This window comes from Perca flavescens, chromosome 11 (assembly GCF_004354835.1).
Source record: "Perca flavescens isolate YP-PL-M2 chromosome 11, PFLA_1.0, whole genome shotgun sequence".
Lineage (NCBI taxonomy): Eukaryota > Metazoa > Chordata > Actinopteri > Perciformes > Percidae > Perca > Perca flavescens.
Genome location: NC_041341.1, coordinates 1254891 through 1279490, shown reverse-complemented (window position 1 = coordinate 1279490; position 24600 = coordinate 1254891). Strand labels below are relative to the sequence as shown.

Below are 24600 nucleotides of genomic sequence, written 5' to 3'. Positions count from 1 at the left end.
TTCTCTCATACATTCCTTAAAAAGTCTAAATTAACTTCATTATCGCGCAAGAGTAAATTCATGTGGTCTTACTTTCAAATAAACTTTATTATCTTATTACCTAACCTATTCATCAATGTCTTTATTTATCATTTGGATTAGGATCTTAACCTTGCTTTTATTGTAATTATTTAAGAAAAGGAATAAAATATTATTCATAAATATATATAATTATTTGTCCCTTTAGAGAAAACAAGAGTCAATAAGTCAGGACCAGACAAAGTTTGTGACAATATGTCTTTATTTTTGAATACTTATTGATTATATAGTGAAGGAAAACAGACGAATAAAGATCCCAACACACCAGAAACTCCTCTTGTATCACAGAAAGTTTGGACAACATTTGGATTTTATTTTCTAGTTGGACATTTTTGAAGAGACGATCATCACCACTCATGTCTGGTAGGTGGATGTTGTTACCTTTGGACAGAGCTGACAGACAATATTCAGTAAACTAAAATGGAAAAGATGTCAGAGTATTCAAATGTTTTCTGTATTTCATTTTCTAATATTTACTAGATTAAAAGTCCAATAACTGATTATGTTTTTGTCCAGCTCAGAGAGTCAGTTTCCTTCTTATGTTAAAACTCAAATGTGAACCGTTTCCTAACTCTTCAGATAATAAACAAGTGAAAGTGAGTCTGTCAGCAGAGAGCTGTTTCTGTCTGCAGAACAAACTCAAAGTGAATCAATGAAAGAGATTATAGATGAGCTGTAGTGAGATCATGATGGTGGGAGGCCTCACAGGTTCTTGGAGCACAGGAAAGGAGACATTTTGTTGTACGGCCCGTCGTTCCAGTTCTTTCCTGTAGAGAGATTTTCCAGAGTTTAATGTCTAACTTTTTATCTTTCAGACTGGAACATACGACTACCTGCGATACGTTTATAGATAATTTTTGGATCACCATGTTTATTTAAAAGACAAGATGTTTCATATTTTGTTGTTTTTTACCCTTGTAGTTCATCTGAAGACAGTTCTCCACTCCACCTTTGTTGTCAGGCTGCCCCGGAGTCCAGCTTTTGTAGTCGAATGTGGATCCATCAGACCACATCCACACGCCCTCCTGGAGGAGAAAGATTGGTTCAAAGTCAAAGAAAATCAAAAGAGGATCCTCCTTTTTATCTGTTTGATTATTTAGAGTACTTTTCCTCTTTCTGTTCTTTATTTCTTTCATCAAATTTCGTTTTTTCGATAGCTCAAGAGACAAGTGACATCACTTCCTGTGATGATAAAAGCCTTACTTGCACTGAGTCAAAGCCTCCGATCCAGGAAGTTTGGTTTGCACCGGTCACTTGGTTAATGAAGGTTCTGAGGAATTCATGTTCCTCTTCTGAGTGGACTGAAGCCAGATTCCCACCATCAGAGTTGCAGAAGTTCTAATGGAGACAATATAATAGTTTAAAAATATTTAAGAAAAAAAACATGAACCTAATTACAATTTTAACATATGCGATATCAGGACATCTCATTTTTATACTGACATACCTTTGGACAATGCAGACTTTTACTGTAACAAAGTATTAATACTTTTAGAGACAGTCCTCCCCCAAAAAACAGTCCCATAAGTCGTTTGTTCAGGCAGCAATTAGGACTCATATTTAGGTTTATAGTATCGGTGCCCTCTAATGGCCATAGTAGTTATGATGGCAGCAAAGCAGGAAGTAAAGTGATTTATGTTTTGCTCCTGTCATAACTACTATGGCCACTAGAGGACACCGCCACTAGAAATCTAAATATAGGTCAGGACAGTCTTGATAAAACTGCTGTACCTCTGCATCGATCCAACTCTTTCCCTGGATGTTGAAACTGAAACAGCGAGAGCCGAACTGAGTCCAACCAGGAGGGCAGGAACCTTCAAGACAATGTTGAGTGAAGCATGTGAAGTTGATTGACCTCTGCTTGTCAATAGCCAGCTTGCTTTGTTTTTAAACTTCTGTGAGGCAGCGTTGCATGTCTTCTGTTTGTAATAATAAATGATATAGATAATTTTGCTACAAGCTTCTCCCATCCTTCCTTCAGAAACCTAACAATTCTTTTCTCCCTAATCCCGATCAGGATGTAATATATCCTTCTGAGTGATGCAATCAGTCAAGAGCAGATGTACGGGAAGTTAACATCTGGGCCTACAGCCAGGGACAGCGAGGTCAATGGCCTTATGTATTACCTAATATTAAACGCGTGATGAACTGATATGGACTCCATCTTCTCAAATATATAAATGACTGGCATGCTAGAGAATGTCTTCAGTTCCTCTGCAGAGAAACTCAGGTCTTTGGTTGAATTAAGATCTTGTGTTTTGCAACACCTTGGTCTTCCTGAAAATTCCTTGATTAGAAAAATCTGCAAGTTGAAAAATCCAAGACAAACCAAAATGGAGAAGAGAGGAAGGAGGCGCGCACACACACACACACACACACACACACACACACACACACACACACACACACAACAAAAAATACAAACCCCTACCTAAGATTATATGAACAAACAAGTCAAATACAATCAGAGCAACGAGTCAGAGATACTGTACTGACCTGGGCAGCAGGTTTGTCCACAACACTGTGATCACAGAGAGACGTATTAAACACGAGCAGTCTAATTACAGGATTACTCAACTCAACTTTATTTATATAACACATTTCATACAAACATTCAGCCCAAAGTGCTTCACAGAACAAACTTATCTAATTTTTCAGCTTACAGTTTGCACTCAACCTACATTAAAACTAGTAAGATTAATTAATAACTGTCTCATAATCTTACAGGTTGGGAAACCACTGCATTATACTGCATGTGGAACACATTGAGTTGTTTTTTAAATTAATGGTTTCATAGTTTTTACTTACAGATGCAGCCGACAGTCCGATGGACAAACAGAGCAACAAAGCAAACAGAAAGCCTGATGCCATCTGTGGAAAGACGTTAAACAAAGTCAACATACTGCAGACAAGGATATAAATGCAGACAATTAATGACTGGGATCAGTGAGCCATTTATCACATTAAAGTATCCTGCTAGTTATAATTGTGTCATATAATATAGATATGGTTTGATATTAAATAGATTAATATTTAAAATGTCTAAATATTAAATACACTAAGTTTTCTCAAAATATAAAATGTCCTTCGATGAATACAGGATTAGATTAAATGTGATAATAAATTGAAATATAATTACTTTTCCTGAGGTGATGATTGGCTGACAGAAGAAAAACAAGCTGATGACTGTCACTGATAGAAAATCTCCAGTCTTTATAGTTTATCAAAGCGTGTTGAAAGTGCTGCAAGATCCTTCAAGTTACGCCCACACTTACACAGTTACATAAAACATTCTTCCAGTAAGAGGTGGCACATTCGGGTATTCCCTTTTTTTCACTGTATACTTCTACTCCACTAAATGTCAGAGGTAAATATTGTACATTTTACTGCACTTCATTTATGTGACACTTAGTTACTTTTTACATTAAAAAACACTGATATGAAGCTGTGTAGGGACCAGCAGTAGTGTTTAATTTGATTTTAAATAAAAAAAGATCACAGAGCATCTGATTCTGAGACAAAAGAAGTCATGACCAACATGTGCTTTTCCTGAACAAAAGATTCTGGGCCTCCATTTAAACTTTGCAACCTGTCAGCCAAACCACTACGAGTATGTGTTCCTTCGTATTCGTGTTCTCACATGGACTGGTGAGGAAAACTCACTTTTAGGCAGAAACCTCGGACAGACCCAGGCTCTTGGAAGGCGATGTCTGATGGTGCCAGTTGGGGGTGTGATGAACAGTGGCAATAATCGTCACAATAAAGATAATGGAACTTTGACTAGAAATAGTAGTTGTAGTAGTTCATGGCATAGCACGGCACTGCCGGCGTTACAGGGTGTAGCAGTGCACTGCAGGGCATAGCAGGACATGGATGGGCGTAGCAGGGGACTGCAGGGTGTAGCAGGGCACTGCAGGATGTAGCAGGGCGTTGCAGAGCACTGTAGAGCATAGCAGGGTGTAGCAGGGCATAGTAGGGCATAGCAGGGCACGGACCAGGGCCACGGCAAAAGCTGCTACCATTATTTAAGTGCCACCCTAATCCAAGGAAAACTTCTGGGTGAAAAAAAACAAACCATAAGGACTCCGGGGAAAAAGCTCCCCAGAGCTAGGTTAGTAAAAAGCATTTCTGGGACATGGATGCACACTAGGGGGAAAGAGAGAGGAAAGAGGGGCTCAGTGTGTCAAAGGAAGGAAGTCCCCCGGCAGTCTAAAACTATAACAGCATAATTAAGAGCTGGTGCAAGGCAAACCTGAGCCAGTTCTATAAGGGTTGGGAGGTGAATCTGACAACTATGAAGAGAAGCAGGTGCAACTCCTCACTCCCTACAAATAAGCTTTATCAAAGAGAAGAGTTTTAAGTTTATTCTACAATGTGGTGACGGTGTCTGCATCCCGAACCCAGACCGGGAGCTGGTTCCACAGGAGAGGAGCCTGATAGCTGAAGACTCCGGCTCCCATTCTACTTTTAGAGACTCTAGGAACCCAGCTCGGTCTCATGGCAGTTTGTGTAAATGTGATGTTATTTCAATCTATTGATACGTGTTCACGGAGACGTTTTTGTCGGGTTTTTACGTGGCGTGCAACACGAAAATGTGAAGTAATGTATTTCAATGGGAAGCATATTTTGTGGCCACAGCACGAAAATGGTAGGGAGTAATATAAAAAGCCGAAAATCCGCGTTGGGAGGTTGGTCGGGGTGGCGGATGGGTCAAACAACACAGGACTTTCACCCGGGCGAGCGGGGAACACGTCCCGCGTGTGGTGCTTTGTTTGGTGTTTTGTCCCGCGTGTTACTGTGGTGCGTCTCCCGGCATTTAAGGCGCCCTTTCTCCGTAAGGTTTTTCCTAAACCCAGCCTCCGCCATCCCGGCATTTAAGGCGCCCTTTCTCCGTAAGGTTTTTCCGAAACCCAACCTCCGCCATCCCGTTATTGTTGCGCGTCCCCAGCGGGCCACCTCTCGGGCGCCTCCCAGCTTATGGAGCGACCTTTTCGGCCGCCACCCGGCATTTACACGAACTGCCGTGAGACCGGGTTGAGGAACCACCAGTAACTCTGCATTCTGGGAGCGTAGTGCTCTAGTGGGACAATAAGGTACTATGAGCTCTTGAATATATAATGGTGCTTGACCATTTAGGGCTTTGTAGGTCAGAAAAAGGACTTTAAATTCAATCCTGAATTTTACAGGAACCCAATCCAGAGAAGCTAATACAGGAGAAATATGATCTATTTTCTTAGTTCTTGTCAGAACAAGCGCTGCAGCATTCTGGATCAGCTGGAGAGTCTTAAGGGACTTATTTGAGCAACCTGATAGTAGAGAGTTACAATAGTCCAGCCTGGAAGTAACGAATGCATGGACTATTTCAGCATCGTTTTTGGCAATGTTACGAAGGTGAAAAAAGGTGTAAACATCCCCCTTGTTAGCCAAGTTTCTCAGACCCCGGCCGTAACATCACGTTAGGCACAGAATCCTGAGTGAACAAGAGGAGTGTTTGTTTTCAGAGCCCCGAAAATCAAGATCCAACATGTCTTTTCTTTTCTCTTTAAGCATTTTCTTTCTTGCTCCTCATGCTAACCTACACACACACACACACACACACACACACACATTTACGCACCTTTCTGAACAGCTAGCCTTGCGAGCTACGAGAATCACATACACACACACACACACACACACACGCATACACGTGTATTGAATAGCTAAACAGCTAGCCAATAGCAAAGTAGCCTATTGTGTATCCCTTGTAGTTTGTAAAAGGTATATAGGTTTTGATGATTGAAGAATTATTGATTGGCCATTGATCATTTTGAAGTTAAATGCATTCTGTTATACTTTAAATAGCAGTTGTTTGTAATTATTTGTGTAGCCTATGTGTGGTAATAACTGCTGGTTAAACAGGCCTGTGCTTGAATTCACCCTATTTTGTTCCTTCAAAGATACCAGAGAAATTAATCAAATTTATTCAGATCTGTATTTTAAAGGGAACACCACCAATGAGACTATTTCACAGCTCAGTTATCGGTCCCTGATTCCAGGGTGTTGTCCCATTTGATTGTTTGTCAGTTTGGTAAAGTTATGAATACACATATTCATAACTTTATTAATATTTGATAATTAAAAATAAATTTTGATAATTTGCCAATAATTGAATCTGTAACCATACCAATTCCCAACAGATGTTTTAACACTACTAATGTACCCAGTAGTATACAAAGTATAACTAAGTAAATTATACTTTGATAAACTACAAAATTAAAATGCTCTTACCTGATACACAAAATATGATAATTTATGATGAGGGATTTAATCATGTGGCTCTTCTACACTTTCCAAATGTTATCGGACTTAACAGGTTAAATTCTCATAGCGAAATGTCTCCATGTCCCCTCTTCATCCCGCTGTACAAAGTAAAGCCAAAATCTCCCGGATGCATTATTATGGATATTATATTTATATATTTTATTTATATATTATATATTTTGGGGGTGGCAGTAACTAAGTCCATAGGGAATTGGGTTGGCACTGAGGTTATAATCGTTAACGAAAACGAATGAAATAATGAAAACTAGGTGGGAAAAACTTTGTTGTTAACTGAAATAAAAATAAAAACGAGGCGTTACAAAAAAACGATAACTAAAACTGTAATATCTGTTTGCAAAACTAACTAAAGTAAAATGATCGAGTAAATGTCCTTAGTTTTTGTCTTTGTCCATACTTTCATAGAGAAAATAACGTTATACCCAGAAATTCCAACATTCAACATCAAAGTGAACACTACATAGTCCGTGCCCCTCACCTGGTGTCATGGTGGTACCAAAAGTCCAGAAGAAAGCGACAGAGTCTGTTCTCCTTTACCTTGTTAAGGTAAGATAGGTTAGCCTCCTTGTGCGCGCTTCTCAAATGTACTTAAAAATGTGTGGGATTTTTCCCTTAATAGATTGTCCACATATTTTCCACCTTCCACTGCAAGGCCCTTGCTTTTATCTGACACAGTCATAATCAAATAGGAAAGCCCCCTTCCGCCGAAACAGAAGCTAACCCCAGTACAGGGCATGAACGTATGGGTACAGGGCCAGGCAGCATGACGGAGACAACCGTAGGACAGAGAACACTGCAGGAGGGCTTTCACCGGCGACGCAATAGCTGCTGGTTAGTAATTGCTGAAGAAAGGGAATTTCGGCGAAAAAGACACAGGCCCGAAGTCCGAGATATCTAGTAAACTCCCCAGAGCTAGATTAGTAACAAGCATTTCTGGGACAGGATGCATACAAAAGTAACAAGTAGAGATGAGAGAGCAGCTCAGTGTGTCTTAGGGAGGAACAGCCTCCCCGGCAGTCTAGAATTGTAATAGCATAACTTAAGAGAGGCAGGTTAAAGAGAGGTGCCTGGTCGGGCTAGAACTCTCCCCAACTGGATCGGGCTGTACTGGCCTGCCTCCCTCTACTCTTGCTAGATTATTAATTATACAGTATAAAACTGATGACTACGAGGAGAAGCAGTGGGCCGGGTTAGGTGGACGCTTCAACTCCTCGTTCCCTAACTATAAGCTTTATCAAAGAGGAGGGTTTTCAGTTTACTCTTAAATGTGGTGACGGTGTCTGCTCCTCGAACCCAGACTGGGAGCTGGTTCCACAATACTGGAGCCTGATAGCTGAAGGCCCTGGCCCCCAGTCTACTTCAAGAGACTCTAGGAACCATAAGTAGCCCCGCATTCCGGGAGCGCAGTGCTCTAGTGGGACAATAAGGTACTATGAGCTCTTCTAAGTATGATGGTGCTTGACCATTTAGAGCTTTGTAAATCAGGAGGAGGATTTTAAATTCGATCCTATATTTCACTGGAAGCCAATGCAGAGAAGCTAATACAGGAGAAATATGATCTCTTCTCTTAGTTCTCGTCAGAACACGTGCTGCAGCATTCTGGATCAGTTGGAGAGTCTTAAGGGACTTATTTGGGCAACCTGATAATAAGGAATTGCAGTAATCTAGTCTAGAAGTAACGAATGCATGGACTAGTTTTTCAGCATCGTTTTGAGACAGGATATTCCTAATTTTGGCAATGTTACGAAGATGGAAAAAGGCTATTCTTGAGGTTTGTTTTAAGTGGGCGTTGAAGGATATATCCTGATCAAAAATAACTCCTACATTTCTGACAGCAGTGCTGGAGGCCAGGGTAATACCATCCAGAGTAACTATATCTTTCGAAAACGAAGTTCGGCGGTGCATTGGTCCTATCACAATAACTTCAGTTTTGTCTGAGTTTAACATCAGGAAATTGTGGGTCATCCAGGATTTTATATCCTCAATACATGTTTGAAGTCTTGCTAACTGACCACTTTCATCTGGCTTAATTGACAGATATAATTGGGTATCGTCTGCGTAACAGTGATAGTTAATTGAGTGTTTCCTAATAATATTACCTAGAGGAAGCATATATAAGGAAAATAGAATTGGTCCAAGCACTGAGCCTTGAGGAACGCCATGGCTAACTTTAGCGTGCTTGGAGGGTTTATCATTAACATTAACAAATTGGGATCGTTCAGAGAAATAGGACTTAAACCAGCTTAGTGTGATTCCTTTAATGCCAACTAAGTGTTCCAGTCTCTGTAACAGGATGGTATGGTCAATAGTGTCAAATGCAGCACTAAGATCTAGTAGAACAAGAATGGAGACAAATCCTTTGTCTGCAGCAGTTAGAACGTCGTTAGTAATTTTCACCAGTGCCGTCTCTGTGCTATGATTCTTTCTAAATCCTGATTGAAAATCATCAAATAGACTGTTGCTATGTAGAAAATCACATAACTGATTAGCAACCACCTTCTCAAGGATCTTGGATAGAAAGGGAAGGTTTGATATAGGTCTATAGTTTGCTAAGACCTCAGGATCTAGGGTGGGTTTTTTCAGAAGAGGTTTTATCACAGCAATTTTAAATGACTGCGGTACATAACCTGTTAGTAAGAACATATTGATCATATCTAGTAATTAAGTGTTTACCACGGGTAACGCTTCTTTGAGTAATCTCGTTGGGATGGGGTCTAAGAGACAGGTAGATGGCTTAGCTGAGGATATCTTTAACATTAATTGTTGAAGGTCTATAGGATAAAAGCAGTCTAAGTATATGTCGGGACTCGTCGTTCTTTCTAGCGGTCCTGCATTTAAAGATGAACTGTTAGAAGTTAAGGGCAAAAGGTGATGAATTTTATCTCTAATTGTTATAATTTTATCATTAAAGAAGCTCATGAAGTCATCACTACTCAGAGCTAGAGGAATAGATGGCTCAGTAGAGCTGTGGCTATCTGTCAGCCTGGCTACAGTGCTGGAAAGAAACCTTGGGTTGTTCTTGTTTTCTTCTATTAGTGATGAGTAATAGTCTGATCTGGCCTTTCTTAGGGCCTTCCTATAGGTTTTGAGACTTTCTTGCCATTCCAAACGGGATTCTTCCACTTTGTTGGAGCGCCACTTACTTTCGAGGTTTCGTGAGATTTGTTTTAATTTGCAAGTTTGGGAGTTATACCAAGGAGCTATTTTCCTTTGCTTTATCGTCTTCTTTGTGAGAGGAGCTACAGAGTCTAAGGTCGTCCGTAGGCAAGTTGTAGCACCGTCTACAAATGTATCAATTTGAGAGGGACTGAGGTTAACATAGAGGTCCTCTGTTATGTTAAGGCACGACATAGACTGGAATGCTGTAGGAATACTTTCCTTAAATTTAGCTATAGCACTGTCAGATAGGCATCTAGTGTAGAAGCTATTATCTGGTTTAGTATGGTCAGGTAGCAAGAATTCAAAAGTAATTAAAAAATGATCTGATAATACCAGATTCTGCGGAAATATTATTAAATCCTCAATTTCAATACCATATGCCAGCACAAGGTCGAGGGTGTGGTTAAAACAGTGCATCGCCTTGTGCACACTCTGACTGAAACCGATTGAATCCAGTAATGAGTTGAAAGCAGTAGTAAGGCTATTGCTGTCAACGTCCACATGGATATTAAAATCACCTACAATAAGTACTTGGTCTGATTTAAGGACTACACATGATAAAAACTCTGAGAATTCAGATAAAAATTCAGAATACGGACCTGGAGCTCGGTAGACAACAACAAATATAATTGGCTGTTCTGATTTCCGTGTTGGATGTTGAAGATTAAGAACAAGGCTTTCAAAAGAGTTATAATTTAGTTTGGGTTTAGGGTTAATTAACAGGCTTGAATCAAATATGGCTGCAACTCCCCCTCCTCGGCCTGAGCCTCTAGGAATTTGAGTGTTAATATGACTGGGAGGGGTGGCTTCATTTAGACTAACATATTCTTCATGGCCCAGCCAGGTTTCAGTAAGACAGAATAGATCAATTTGATTATCAGATATCAATTCATTTACTAATACTGCTTTAGAAGACAAAGATCTGATATTTAGTAATCCACATCTAATTTTCCTATCCTTTTCTATCATTGCAGTGGTAGTTTTAATTCCAATTAGGTTGTTAAGTATTGCCCCTCTATTCACCACTTTGTGTGGTCTGTTGTTGATTATAATTGGAATAGTACTAGTACTACATGTTACTGGAATAGTACTAGTACTACACGTTACTGGAATAATACTAGTACTACATGTTATCCTACAGAAAACATTTTCCGATTCATCCACTTGTATAGTGCTATCAGGATTAATACCTGGGGGACATGAATCTGTGATATTTTCAACATAATGTCAATACTTGCCTTTCAGTGTGGTCGTTATGTTGTCAGATAGCATCCTGGCTCCGTGTCGGTTTGGATGGAGACCATCATGCTTCAGGAGGTTGGGCATCTCCCAGAACAAGTTGAAGTTGTCGACATAGGGAATGCTCAGGGAAGTGCAGAGTGGTTCCAGCCAGGTGTGGAGCCAGAACAGTCTGGACCATCTCTCCGCACCCTTCCTGTAGGTAGGTAGAGGCCCAGAGATGACAATCCGCTTACCTGTGCCCATCAGGCTGGAGAGGAGAGTGGTGAAGTCTTCCTGGAGTGCTATCGACCGTCTCTCTCTGATGTCGTTTGTGCCCACATGCACGATGATCTTGTCGACCTTGGCGTGGCGGGCGAGGATGCCGGGAAGTTTGTGCCGGATGTCACGGACCTTGGCACCGGGGAAGCAGTAGACCTTGGAGGGACCGCTAGGTAAAGCGGGAATGTGGATGTCCCTTACCATGGAGCTTCCGATGACCAGCGTGGAGGTTGATGAGTCCGAGGGGGGAGAGTCCGCCCTCAATGGGCGCGTCGACTGTGTGGATGGACCAGGATGAGCTGCGTGGGGACGTGGCAGAGAAGGGAACCCCTTGTCGTTCATCAGAATGCTGTAGCGGTTTTCTAGTTGTAGGGGTTGGGCTGGGGCTGAGCGCTGTCCTGACCGCCTGCTCTGGTGCTTGCTTACACGCCATGGCTCAGGCTGGTGTGGAGTGGAGCTCGGCAGAAGCCGAGTAGAGACAACAGGGACAGAGGTTGTATTAGTGCGTGGTGGGGTGAGAGTATTGCAGGGCACAGTGGAATCAAAACATCCGTCAGTGTGTGTGGGGGGGGAACTTCCAATGATAATGGAGTCGAGGAAGTCTTCACTTGCCTTGATCTGGTGGAGAGTCGATATTCTGGCTTCAAGTTCCACTATCTTCTGGCTGAACAGGAGGCACGAGTCACAGCCAGGTGAACAGTTGAGGGGGGGCATCGTGTAGCTTGCTAGTTTAGCTAGTAGCAACGTTGATGGAGGCCTTCTCGTAAAACCTAAAAACCTTCACAAGTCGAAATACAGTGCTCCTGCTTGTGTTAGCAAGCTGTGGATAGCCCGTTACTGCTACCAAAATATAGAATAGATTTCCCAGGAGGCAAAATCCTGAATGGTTCGCTTTAACTCCCGCTAGCAGGCAGGCTAACTAGCCGTTAGCACAACAAATACCTAGACGTTAGCTAACGGAGCAGAGGAAAGTTTTGCAAACAACGGAGAAACTGCGGCCAGACAGGTCCGGTTAAAATACAGCTAAACGGTGTAATTAGTGACTGTATGTCGTTGTGGAGGACTTTAAATCGCAAGACGTTAAGCGTTAAGCGTCTGCCGTTGTCGTCTGCAACAAAAAACAGGAAGTCAGGCGGAAACGGAAGTGACGTTCACAATACTCACGTATTAGAGACCATAGTAGAAAATTTTTAGAGTCTATGATTCAGACAAGCAAATAAACCCTCAGAAGCTTTGGCCGAGATGAACAGTCTGATGAATGGTGACTACAATCCTCCTAGGCATGTAAAGTCTAATCAGTCCGGATTCGGTTACTTTGAACCATCAGAATAGAAAAAACGCTCTTACCACAGTCACCTTGGTGATCTGTAAAGATGACTTTTCTTTTCTTTGGGATATTTACGCATCGGTACGGTGGACAACAGCCGAGTCTGACTCCAACTACTCTAAATCTTGTGCATACGTTTATGGACTTATGGATACCAAAATTCAACGATCAACTCTGAGACGATAGATTCAGGTTAAGAAAAGTTTACTGAGTCCAGCAAATAAGTTACAATCACATATGTGGGTTCACAAAAGACATTGAGTATCGCTAGCTTCAGACAAAAAGAGTTGGAGCTCAAGCTAGCAAAGTCTCTGTCAAGTTGTGAACCCCGTTCTGCAATATCCCTCTTAATCTAACCTTTATCCTTTTCCTTAATGGGGTCTAACCCTCCTGTCTCTGGGGGGATTCTTCTGTTGCCACACACACACACACACACACACACACACACACACAGCGGATTCTTCTGTTGCCACACACACACACTCACAGGGTTGGGTCCTCTGCCTGGTGCAACTTCCTCTTCATGTTCTCGTAACCTTTAAACAATTCACTTTTATGCCATATAAGAACTTAACTATTTTGATGACTTAAGCTTAACCTTCTGTGCATCAAGAGGTCACCTGGAGTACTTTTAACCACTTCCTCAAATTGACAATTTGAGGGGGGGGGGCAAATAAACAGAAATCAGCACTTTGAAACTGGGCAAAACAACCAGCAGTACTTTATTTAAACAACTATATTCAAGAAGAGCAAGACAATATGATACAAGATTCAAGTTACAAACATAACTATATCCTCCCACCCACTACCAGAAAGCATGTTAACTACTTGAACATAAATGTTGCTCTCCTTTCCTTCTGGCCAGCAAATTTCTCAATGACTCTCTGATTAAAGTCAGTCATCTCAGTAACAATAAAAGTTTTTATTCTTTTCAAGGTTGAGAAGGACCTCTCAGCTTCAGCCGTGGTCATGGGTGTGGTAATAAACACTTTTACTAGAGTCACAGTTTTTGAAAACACTTCGAGATTGACAGCTGGAATAGGTCCACAGCGCCACGGCAGGCTTTGAACTCTTCCTTGCTGTAGATGAGACTGTGTGCTCTGTCTTCTGCTTGCTTCCACTGAGCATTGGGTACGCTTTCATGGTGCTGCTCAGTGCATCTTCAGGAAAGGTATCCTTGTACAGCCTTTGATGGAACTGTTGGATGCTCCCTTTGATATGGACCGAATCAATGTTCTTCTTTTGGAGCTTGGCATAGAGGAAGTCTACATGTGGCATGATTAGGGTGACCAGACGTCCCGATTTGACCGGGACAGTCCCGATTTTCAATTGTTTGTCCCGAGTCCCGAGAAAAGCCTGTCAGGACGCTAAAATGTCCCGGTTTACACCAGGAGCGGCGTCATCCGATTTTGCCGGGTCTTCAGCCCAGAATGTTTTGAGTTTAGCCCCGAATGTAACTTTGTCCAGTTTATTTTTCCGAGGCGAATAGAACGGGCAGCTACATGCGGGGTCCAACCATGCTGTATTTGTTGATATCACCTAGCAACTGTCTCTCCATGAGGAAAGCCGGGTGAAGTTTTGGAAGGAATCGTAGCCAAATCAGTGTAATAGCCTACATTGATGCCATCAACACAAAGTTTAGGAGCGCAATGCTAATGATTTAGGTTGAAGTTCCTGTGACGTGAAGTCTACGGTTCAGACTCAGACACACGGAGCTCTGAAGCAGACCTGCTTGTGTCCACTCTTTCTGTAAAATGTAGCGCAGCTTCAGGTTGGACGCGCTCAGCTGTGGGCATGCTGCGGTAGATGTGTTGCGTTTGTGCCCCGTTTATTTCTGTAGTTTCCATTTTCCACCTCCGATGTAGAGCAGCGTTCAGTTACTTCTCTAGCTAAACTATTTGTCTCATTCAGAGACCAGAGACCCAAACGGGACTCTGTGTCAGTCAGGAGGTCTGAGATCTGCTGTATCAGCAGAGCAATCACGTAATGCACAGCAGACTATATGGTGCAGGTATAGATTAGTTTCTGAAATATAGTGACTTTATTCTTTATTCTTCTCTACTAACCTAACTTTATTTTTCTCAATGTCACGACTCATCGTCTCCTCCAAATCACAGAGAACACATATACTGTATTTTGAAGGTGCACAAAGTTTTGGACATGAGCAGAAATCTTGCTCAAACACATCTGAAATATTACAGTCCAGGGGTCTATTATAAATTAAAATTAATTAATGTATCATTGAGGTGAATAATTGTCATATGCACATTTAAGGAGGTTACTTCCTCACCAAAAGATGCCAAACAGTAAGGAGGAGTAGCCTAAATGATGCCTAGGCTACAGATATTTGCAGGTTGCAGTATACATTGATTCAGAAAAAGGTAGAAATGTATGCATAAAAATTCTCCAGAATGCAGGAAATGAAGTGGTTATGCTAAAAATTTTCAATAAATAATTTTAATTCTTTTGAAGTTATTGGAATAAATAACACTTCAAAGAATCTTTTTTTAGAAAAAATCTCAACATAAATCTCACACTAAACTGACAAAGGCTGTTGCTGCATTTTTGTTAATTTTACAGGAAAAAACACTATTATTAGATGGGGAGCCTACGATCAAAATAATGAAGTTACTGTCTGCGGATATGTCTGACCTGGGCTGGCACATGTTCATGTTAAAAAGCGTGTGCGTGCACGAGGACTACGGTCACGTGCAAAGTGTCCCGGTTTTAGCTCCGGGAAATCTGGTCACCCTAGGCATGATGTGGTGATGAAGTTCCAAAAAGAACTTAAAATCCTGATCCTCCAGTAGCATGGCCAGGGCTCCTGCTTCTCTGACAGTATTGGGGTCGAAGTCACCTGAGTCTTGTATGTTCTCAAAAGTGTGCCGACACTTTGAAATAAATTACAGGGAAAGCAAAGGCATTGCCAACATCACATCCAGCCAGCCAACTCTGTTTCACATAACAAGAGAGGGTGAAGCCCACGGTGAAGCCCCGGGTGTAGCTTCGTCCTCGGTCACTGGCCTGCTGCTGGATTTGTTAATCCTGTTGGTCCAGTCCGAGATCCATTATCCTCTTTTTTTTCCCAGCAAACACCTTGTGAAAGGGTTTTTTGGAAAATCAATGACAGAATTTGGTTTAACTGCTGCCTTTATCTCTACGAAAGTGATATGTGTGATCGTCAGCTTGCAAGGTTTTGGCGGAGTGATGGTATTGCCTGCACGTTAAGTGGCCAAGAGCATGAAGTTGAGTGACGGGTGTCGAGAATCAGTCAGATTGGATAAAATAACACGTATCCAATTCTGAGTCGCCAGGGATGCAGCAAGTTGCGCCTGGAGGAGAATCTTCAAGAAACCAATTCAAGACGAGGTTGAGGTCACATGCTTGACTTGTGGAATGTAACTAACATATACTCAAGTCCAAATGTTGAGGTACTTGTACTTTACTTGAGACTTTTCTTTGCATGCCACTTTCTACTTCTACTCCGCTACATTTCAGAGAGAAATATTGTATTTTTTACTCCACTACATTCATCTGTTACAGCGTTAGTTACTAGTTACTTTAAGATGAGTTCAGGGTGCAGTACTTTCATGTCTGTGTGTTCAGATTTGACCGAGTTATGACTCTGAGAAGAAGTGTGTTTTTGACGCAAGTGGGGGCAAAAGGGCTCTAAGGGTTTTAAAGTGACTTAATCACCTCCATGAGTGTGTTGCAACTGCTGCTGCTGTTGCTAATTGGGCAGAATCACTTATTATCAGCAAAAAAATAGATATAGTAGAGTTGTTTTATGGTCACTCTACTCCGCTGCTAAAGTTGACAGTTGCATTATATTTTGTGTTGACAACTACTGTAGTGTGTCAATGACTGTCATGTTAGTCCTGTTAAGTAAAACGTACTTTAAACAAACTTCTTAATCTAAATATTAACTTGGTGCATTCAAGTTCTCTGAGAATGTCTTTTATGTCCAAGATGAACTGGTATTGAAACTGAAAAATCCCTAACCTCATTGATACCTAGTTTGAATCGAAATTGATTCGGGCAATCATTGGCGATACCCAGTCCTAGTATTAGACCTAACTGAATGTAATGTCTTTTCGAGTCAGAGGACAAAATCAGAGTCACTTCAAACCAGGGATGCACTGAATCCAGGATTCGGCTTCGGATTCTGCCGAATATTAGGCTTTTTGAAGGGGTTCAGTTTCTGCCGAACCTTCAAATTATTTTCCATGGCGCCGTTGATTACAGGAAGGTGGTTACGTAGTTGGAGAGTTCAATGCAGTGGGCTGTGAGAAAGTGAAGATGGAACTCGTGAGCAGGAAAAAGTGTTGTTTGGCAGTACATTTATTTAAAAGAAGGCCATTCAAGTCCAGCTATATGTTCAATTTGCAATGCCGATTTGTCTCGTGGTGGCGAGGACCCTAAACAATACACAACATTTGGTATGAAACATCTGAAAGAATATGAGTTGTGCATGAAGGAATCTACTGACAGCAGCCAAAATGCAGCAACTTCAGGTACAGCAAAGGAAGGACAGTCACTGTTTACTTCATTAAGGTGTTTACTGTGTTAGTGGACTGAGGATGGGAGGAGGATTCAGCAGAATCTTAACCAGTGGATTCGGTATTCAGCCAAACCCCAAAAATCTGGATTCGGTGCATCCCTACTTCAAACACCAGATGAAAGTGGACACAGTTGAGTCCTTACTTTTACTGCTTAAAGTATATTTTACTGATAATACTTTTACTTGAGTAGGATGATTTTGAATGCAAGACTTTTACTTGTACTGGAGTATTTTCTACTTTTGTCGTGTTGGTGTTTTCTCACTGAGCTGCTGCAGACTTTAATACTAATTTGGGAAAAACTTTTCTGTGTAGATAAGACACTGAGGCAGCTGATTGATAATGATTTAGCTGCCACTGATGGGTCGAGTCCAAAGGTTTATCACTTATCATCCTTTCATCCCCTCAGGTTGAATAAAAGCTGAGTATATGATGATGAAGCTGGGATCTGACATGTTTGAACCTTGATATCAGCAGCTGTAGAGTTTTAAAATAGTCTAACTTTCACTTTCTGCCAGAGGAAGTTTCGCAACACGTGAAGCTGTGAAAATTGCAGTGGTTAACAAAAAGAAATGCAGCGTCAGCAAACTGAAACAAAAGTCCTAATGTAGGACTTTTTTGAGGTTTTTAAACTCTCAAAAATTTGTGAATGGGAGCTTTTAAAGAAACATGATTGTGGGACAGCTGTGTTTGTCATGATTATTTTGGTCAGAATCATTTCTGCACATTATATTGTCTTAGGCAAGGCAAGGCAGCTTTATTTGTATAGCACATTTCAGCAACATGGCAATTCAAAGTGCTTTACATAAAACATTAAAGAGCAGTTAGAAAACAATCAATAACAATTTAAAAACATTAAAAACAAGAATAAAATGTACAGTGCAGTAATAGTGCATAATAATTTAAAGAACTGAGAAATAAAATACGCGAATAAAAGTTACAGTGCAGTATAAGAAATTACTGTTATTTATTTTTCAATGTGATCGTCACCACAAGGCTAAGTTATTTTCTTCAGCAAACCTTGTCAAAAACCTGGAACGGACTCTCAGACCGTCTCTTAATAGCAGACTCGCTCGTCTTAGTAAAATAGGTGGAATGTTTTCCAACAGTGTTGATGTGTGGTGTAAGAAGGAGTCCTCCGCTCCTAGACTCTGTAATAAGGATTGAGTTTAGCCAAGAAAAGGTGACCAGCTTCTGGCGATGACAGTTAAGTTTAGACACCAAAATCATTGGTAAGAAGAAAGATCATGAAAAAAAAGTAAGACTCGTGTTTTCTCCTTAACTTCTTCAGGACATGAACACCTGTTTCCTGGGTGAAAGTCTTGTGTTTTCTCCTTAACTTCTTAATGTATTCTTGCATGTTTTAGGACGCTTCAGACTGGTAAGTTGCAAGAAGTAGCAAGCTTTAACTTGTCGCAAATCTTTGGTCTGAACTTGGCTTAAAGGTCCCATGGCATGAAAATTTCACTTTATGAGTTTTTTTTAACATTAATATGCATTCCCCCAGCCTGCCTATGGTCCCCCAGTGACTAGAAATGGTGATAGGTGTAAACTGATCCCTGGGTATCCTGCTCTGCCTTTGAGAAAATGAAAGCTCAGATGGTCCGATCTGGAATCTTGCTCCTTATGAGGTCATAACTAGGACCACTAAGGTCTATATAAAAGCATCCAAAGAGCACCATGTCATTGGACCTTTAATGGTAATCGCCTGAACCAATTGCTAACTCATGCTGACTCTACTTACGTGTAAGTTAGTAGTAATGGGACTATGTTACAGCGTTTTTTCATCTTCGTAACATTGCCAAAATTAGGAATATCCTGTCTCAAAACAATGCTGAAAAACTAGTCCATGCATTTGTTACTTCCAGGCTGGACTATTGTAATTCCCTACTGTCAGGTTGCTCAAATAAGTCCCTTAAGACTCTCCAGCTGATCCAGAATGCTGCACCTCTGTTCTGACAAGAAATAAGAAAATAGATCATATTTCTAATGTATTAGCTTCTCTGCATTGGCTTCCTGTAAAATCCAGGATTGACTTTAATATCCTTCTCCTGACCTACAAAGCCCTAAATGGTCAAAATATCTTATCTAGAACAGCTCTTAGTACCTTATTGTCCCACTAGAGCACTGTGCTCCCAGAATGCAGAGTTACTTGTGGTACCTAGAGTCTCTAAAAGTAGAATGGGAGCCAGAGCCTTCAGCTACCAGGCTCCTTTCCTGTGGAACCAGCTCCCAGTCTGGGTTAGGGGGGCAGACACCGTCACCACATTTAAGAGTAAGCTGAAAACTCTCCTCTTTGATAAAGCTTATAGTTAGGGAGTGAGGAGTTGCAGCGTCCGCCGAACCCAGCCCACCTGCTTCTCTTCGTAGTCATCAGATTAATGATATAACAAAAGTAGAGGGAGGCAGGCTAGTACAGCCCGATCCGGCAGGGGAGAGTTCAAGCCCGATCCGGCACCTCTCTCTAAACTAGCCTGCCTCTCTTAGTTATGCTATTATAATTCTAGACTACCGGGGAAGTTCCTTCCTTCCTATGAGACACTGAGCTGCTCTCTCATCTCTGTTTTCACTTGTTTCCTTTTGTATGCATCCTGTCCCAGAAATGCTTGTTACTAAACTAGCTCTGGGGAGTTTACTCCCCGGAGCCCTTATGTTTCTTCTTTGTTACAGCATTTGCAGGGGCATTGCAGGGAATCGCAGAGCTATGCAGACCCAGCCGTGTCTTGCCACGTCTTGCCGCGTCCTGCTGCATCCACCCATGCTCTGCAGCGCCACGTTACATCCCGCTACGCCCTGCTGATTTTCAGTTGAATTGAAATTGAATTAAAAAATAAATAATTAATTTAGTAATGTGTTAAAAATGTTTTAATGTTTATTTTTTATTTTGGATTAGTATCTTAACCTTGTTCTATTATTTAAGAAAACTAAATAAAATATTATTCACAATATTGTCCAGTTAAAAACACAAGAGTCAATAACTCAGGACCAGACACTGTTTGTGACAATGTCTTTTATTTTTGAATGCTTGTTTATATAACACAGGAAAAACAGCTGAATAAAGAACACAACACACCAGTTTTAGACATTTTGATCATATAAAAGTAACCAGTTAATTAAACCAATGGACTATATGAATTATTATTAGTTATTATGAAGTGTTATTAAAGTTGCATTTTCCTCTTGTATCACAGAAAGGTCAGACTAAATATTGACTTTTGTCTGGTAGGTAGATGTTATATTTTGACAGAGCCAGGCTAGCTGTTTCCCCCGTTTCTAACCTATGCTAAGCTAAGCTAACGTCTGCTCTAAGGGAGCTTCAAATTTAGTTTACAGACGAGAGTTGTATCGATCTGAACATTAACTCCCAGAGAAAAATCAAATCAGTGTTTGTTTTGTTTTATGAGATCAGTGGGAGCTGTTTGTAACAGACAATATTCAGTAAACTAAAACTAAACTAAAAGTATTTGAATGTTCATTTTGTGTTATTCACTAGATTAAAAGTCCAATTACTTTTTCCAGCTCAGAGAGTCAGTTTCCTTCTAATGTTAAAACTCAAATGTGAACCGTTTCCTAACTCTTCAGATAATAAACAAGTGAAAGTGAGTCTGTCAGCAGAGAGCTGTTTCTGTCTGCACAACAAACTGAAAGTGAATCAATGATAGAGATTATAGATGAGCTGTAGTGAGATCATGATGGTGGGAGGCCTCACAGCTTCTTGGAGCACAGGAAAGGAAATATTTCGGTACACGGCACATTGTTCCAGTTGTCTGTAGAGAGATTTTCCAGAGTTTTAATGTCTAACTTTTTATCTTTCAGACTGCAAAATATGACCAAATGCGATACATTTTGAATTCATTTTTGGATGGATTTATTTAAAAGACAAGCTGTTTCACATGTTGTTGTTTTTTACCCTGATAGTTTATTTCAAGACAGTGCTCAATTCCACCACTGCTAGGCTCCCCCGCACCCCACTGTTTGTAGTCGAATGTAGATCCATCAGACCACATCCACACGCCCTCCTGGAGGAGAAAGATTGGTTCAAAGCCAAAGTGAAATCAAAAGAGGATCCTCCTTTTTTCCGTTTTATTTAGAGTAATTTTGCTCTTTCTGTTCTTTATTTCTTTCATCAAATTACATTTTCTTGATAGCTCAAGAGACGAGTGACATCACTTCCTGTGATGATAAAAGGCTCACCTGCACTGAGTCAAAGCCTCCGACCCAGGTCCGTTTGTTTGCACCGGTCACTTGCCTAATGAAGGTTCTGAGGAATTCATGTTCCTCTTCTGAGTGGACTGAAGCCAGATTCCCACCAGCGGCCTTGCAGAAGTTCTAATGGAGACAATATAATAGGTTAAAAACATTTAAGAAAAAAAACAAACCTAAGGGACTGTTTGTTATTTATTTTAGGGGCCACCAGAGGAGTTTTGGGATCCTTAGTCAAAATAGACCTTACCCTACCTTCACCAGCAATACATTTTGGATGACCCTCCAAAATTATATGTAAAAAAGGGATGACCCTCCCCAACAATTTATTGATGCCTTCTGTACTGGTTTGCAATTTGCACTGATGTACAGATTCACTTTTTTTTTATAGCCATAATATATGTGACTAAACCTCTGCATTCTCATCTTATGCATCACACTCCTCTGTTATGGTGTGGAGGCCATTTCAGTAGATTTACTCACTAACATTGTTGTGGAAACACATAAGCATGGAAAATAAATGCAGCAGCTTCGGCAACAAAAAAGCTGCCGAAGCTGAACATTATCCAAAACTCCATTTCTCAGGCGAACGTCAATTTGGGAGCATGCTACCACTCCTTTTTTCTCAAATGCTTTGAAAAAGCTATCGTTTATATATATATATAATATCACTGGGACTGAAAGGATATTTCATTCGGGTATGGCTGCAGCCTGCAGACCTCTCATCTCACGCCATCCAAGCTGGTGCTGTCCGTGAGCTTTGACTTTTCAAAATAAAAGCTTGCGTCTGGTCCGCTATGTTTTTGTACGCTGTTTTGGATGTTTTTTAACTAAACAGTAGGGCAATCATGCTAATGAATACAATTATTTTTTCAGCAGATGTCTTAGTTACAACACGATGGAGCTAGCAAAGCAGTTTTGTGTTTATATGTGCAAGCAGGATTTATTCAGTTTGGGAAATCCCACGTTCTCTAAAGCTACAGCTCAAATTGTCTGGCTGACTAAACAGGGAGCAACCCATCTGCTAGCGATAGGAGCTGAGACTGAGAGAGCTTCATGGCCATGACCCAACCCCCTAGACTAAAAAAAATTGGATGACCCTCCCATCAACAAAGAATAAAAAGACATGAGCCTCCCTTATTTTCCTCCGGTGGTCCATTCTATGAATACCGAACGTTCCCTAATCACAATTAAGGACATCTAATTTTTATGCTGACATACCTTTGGACAATGCAGCACTTTTACTGTAACAAAGTATTAATACTTTTAGAGACAGTCCTCCCCATAAAAACAGTCCCGTATGTCATTTGTTCAAGCAGCAATTAGGACTCATATTTAGGTTTATAGTGGCGGCGCCCTCTAATGGCCATAGTAGTTATGACGGCAGCAAAGCAGGAAGTAAAGTGATTTATGTTTTGCTCATGTTGTAACTACTGTGGCCACTAGAGGACACCGCCACTAGAAATCTAAATATAGGTCAGGACAGTCTTGATAAAACTGCTGTACCTCTGCATCGATCCAACTCTTTCCCTGGATGTTGAAACTGAAACAGCGAGAGCCGAACTGAGTCCAACCAGGAGGGCAGGAACCTTCAAGACAATGTTGGAAAAAAGAGAAAGTTAGATTCTTGTTACGTAGCAGTTTGTATTATTTGTTGCACGTGTGTGTGTGTGCCTCCTCCCTCCCTTCTCCAGCTTGGTTTGTTATTGCTTGTGCTCATTCAGCTCCCTGGATAAAGGAGGGAGGAGACCCTACAACTTCCTCTTCTTTTCCTTCATTGTGCCGGCTGGCAGCAGACTGCACTGAGTGAAGCATGTGAAGTTGATCGACCTCTGCCTGTCCGTAGCAAGCTCACTTTTGTTTTTAACTTCTATGAGACAGTGTTGCATGTCTTCTGCTTGTATTAATAATAAATGATATAGATAATTTTGCTACAAGCTCCTCCCATCCTTCCTTCAGAAACCTATCAGTACATAATATATCCTTCTGAGTGATGCAATCAGTCAAGAGCAGATGTACGGGAAGTTAACATCTGGTCGTACAGCCAGGGACAGCGAGGTCAATGGCCTTATGTGGTACCTAATGTTAAACGCGTGATGTACTGATATGGACTCCATCCTCCCAAATGTATAAATTACTGGCATGCTAGAGAATGTCTTCTGTTCCTCTGCAGAGCAACTCAGGTTTTTGGTTGAATTAAGATCTTATTTTTTGCAACATCTTGGTCTCCCTGAAAATTCCTTGATTAGTAAAATCTGCAAGTTGAAAAACCCAAGACAAACCAACATGGAGAAGAGAGGAAGGAGACAAAGACACACACAACAAAAAATACAACCCCCTACGTAACACTGTATGAACAAACAAGTCATATACAATCAGAACGAGTCAGAGATACTGTACTGACCTGGGCAGCAGGTTTGTCCACAACACTGTGATCACAGAGAGACGTATTAAACACGAGCAGTCTAATTACAGGACTACTCAACTCAACTTTATTTATATAGCACCTTTGATACAAACAACCCAAAGTGCTTCACAGAACAAACTTATCTAATGTTTTAGCTTACAATTTGCACTCAGCCTACATTAAAACTAGGAACATTATTTAATAACTATCTCATAATCTTACATATTGGGAAACCACTGCATTATACTGCATGTGCAACACATTGAGTTGTTTTTTAAATTAATAGTTGCATAGTTTTTACTTACAGATGCAGCCGACAGTCCAATGGACAAACAGAGCAACAAAGCAAACAGAAAGCCTGATGCCATCTGTGGAAAGACGTTAAACAAAGTCAACATACTGCAGACAAGGACATAAATGCAAACAATTAATGACTGTGATCAGTGAGCCATTTATCACATTAAAGTATCCAGCTAGTTATAAGTGCATCATATAATATAGATATGGTTTGATATTAAATAGATTAATATTTAAAATGTCTAAATAGTAAATACACTAAGTGTTCTCAAAATATAAAATGTCCTCTCGATGAATACAGGATTAGATTAAATGTGATAATACATTGAAATATAATTACCTTTGCTGAGGTGATGATTGCCTGACACAGAACAACAAGCTGATGACTGATAGAAAATGTCCAGTCTTTATAGATTACCAAAGTATGTTGAAAGCGCTGCAAGATCCTTTAAGTGACGCCCCTCTTTTCCAGTCCACAGAGAGACTTCTTTGCAAGCGACGTGGCATCTGAAATATTGAAATCTGAGAACATGTTTGAATTGCTGATTGACATGGGGGTGCTTATAAAAAAATGAGGAAACACTTTTTACATAAAACTTCTTCCAGTAAGAGCTGGACCATCCGGTTATTTCCTTTTTTTCATTGTGTACTTCTCAACACTAAATCTCAGAGGTAAATTTAGTTACTTTTTACATTAAAAAACACTGATATGAAGCTGTACTAACACTACTAATCTACCCAGTAGTATA

The 24600-nt window shown here is 40.7% G+C and overlaps 1 protein-coding gene across 3 annotated transcripts; it reads right to left on the bottom strand.

The window, feature by feature from the left end:
- Positions 1-548: 548 nt before the first annotated feature.
- Positions 549-24370, bottom strand: LOC114563531 (galactose-specific lectin nattectin). 3 transcript variants are annotated; one of them, XM_028590319.1, is made up of 7 exons: positions 24192-24370; positions 2887-2949; positions 2575-2599; positions 1810-1892; positions 1282-1416; positions 992-1103; positions 549-845 (listed from the first exon to the last, which is right to left on the bottom strand). In XM_028590319.1, the coding sequence occupies exons 2-7, from the start codon at positions 2947-2949 to the stop codon at positions 781-783; spliced, it is 483 nt and encodes a 160-aa protein (XP_028446120.1). In that variant the 5' UTR covers positions 24192-24370; the 3' UTR covers positions 549-780. The 3 variants fall into 3 exon arrangements, with proteins under 3 accessions (XP_028446120.1, XP_028446117.1, XP_028446121.1); XM_028590316.1 differs by lacking the exon at positions 24192-24370 and adding an exon at positions 3218-3320; XM_028590320.1 differs by lacking the exons at positions 549-845; positions 992-1103; positions 1282-1416; ... (1 more) ...; positions 2575-2599; positions 2887-2949 and adding exons at positions 19938-20711; positions 20855-20963; positions 21139-21273; ... (1 more) ...; positions 23552-23576; positions 23860-23922 and having other exon boundaries at positions 24192-24358.
- Between the last annotated feature and the right edge of the window lie 230 nt (positions 24371-24600).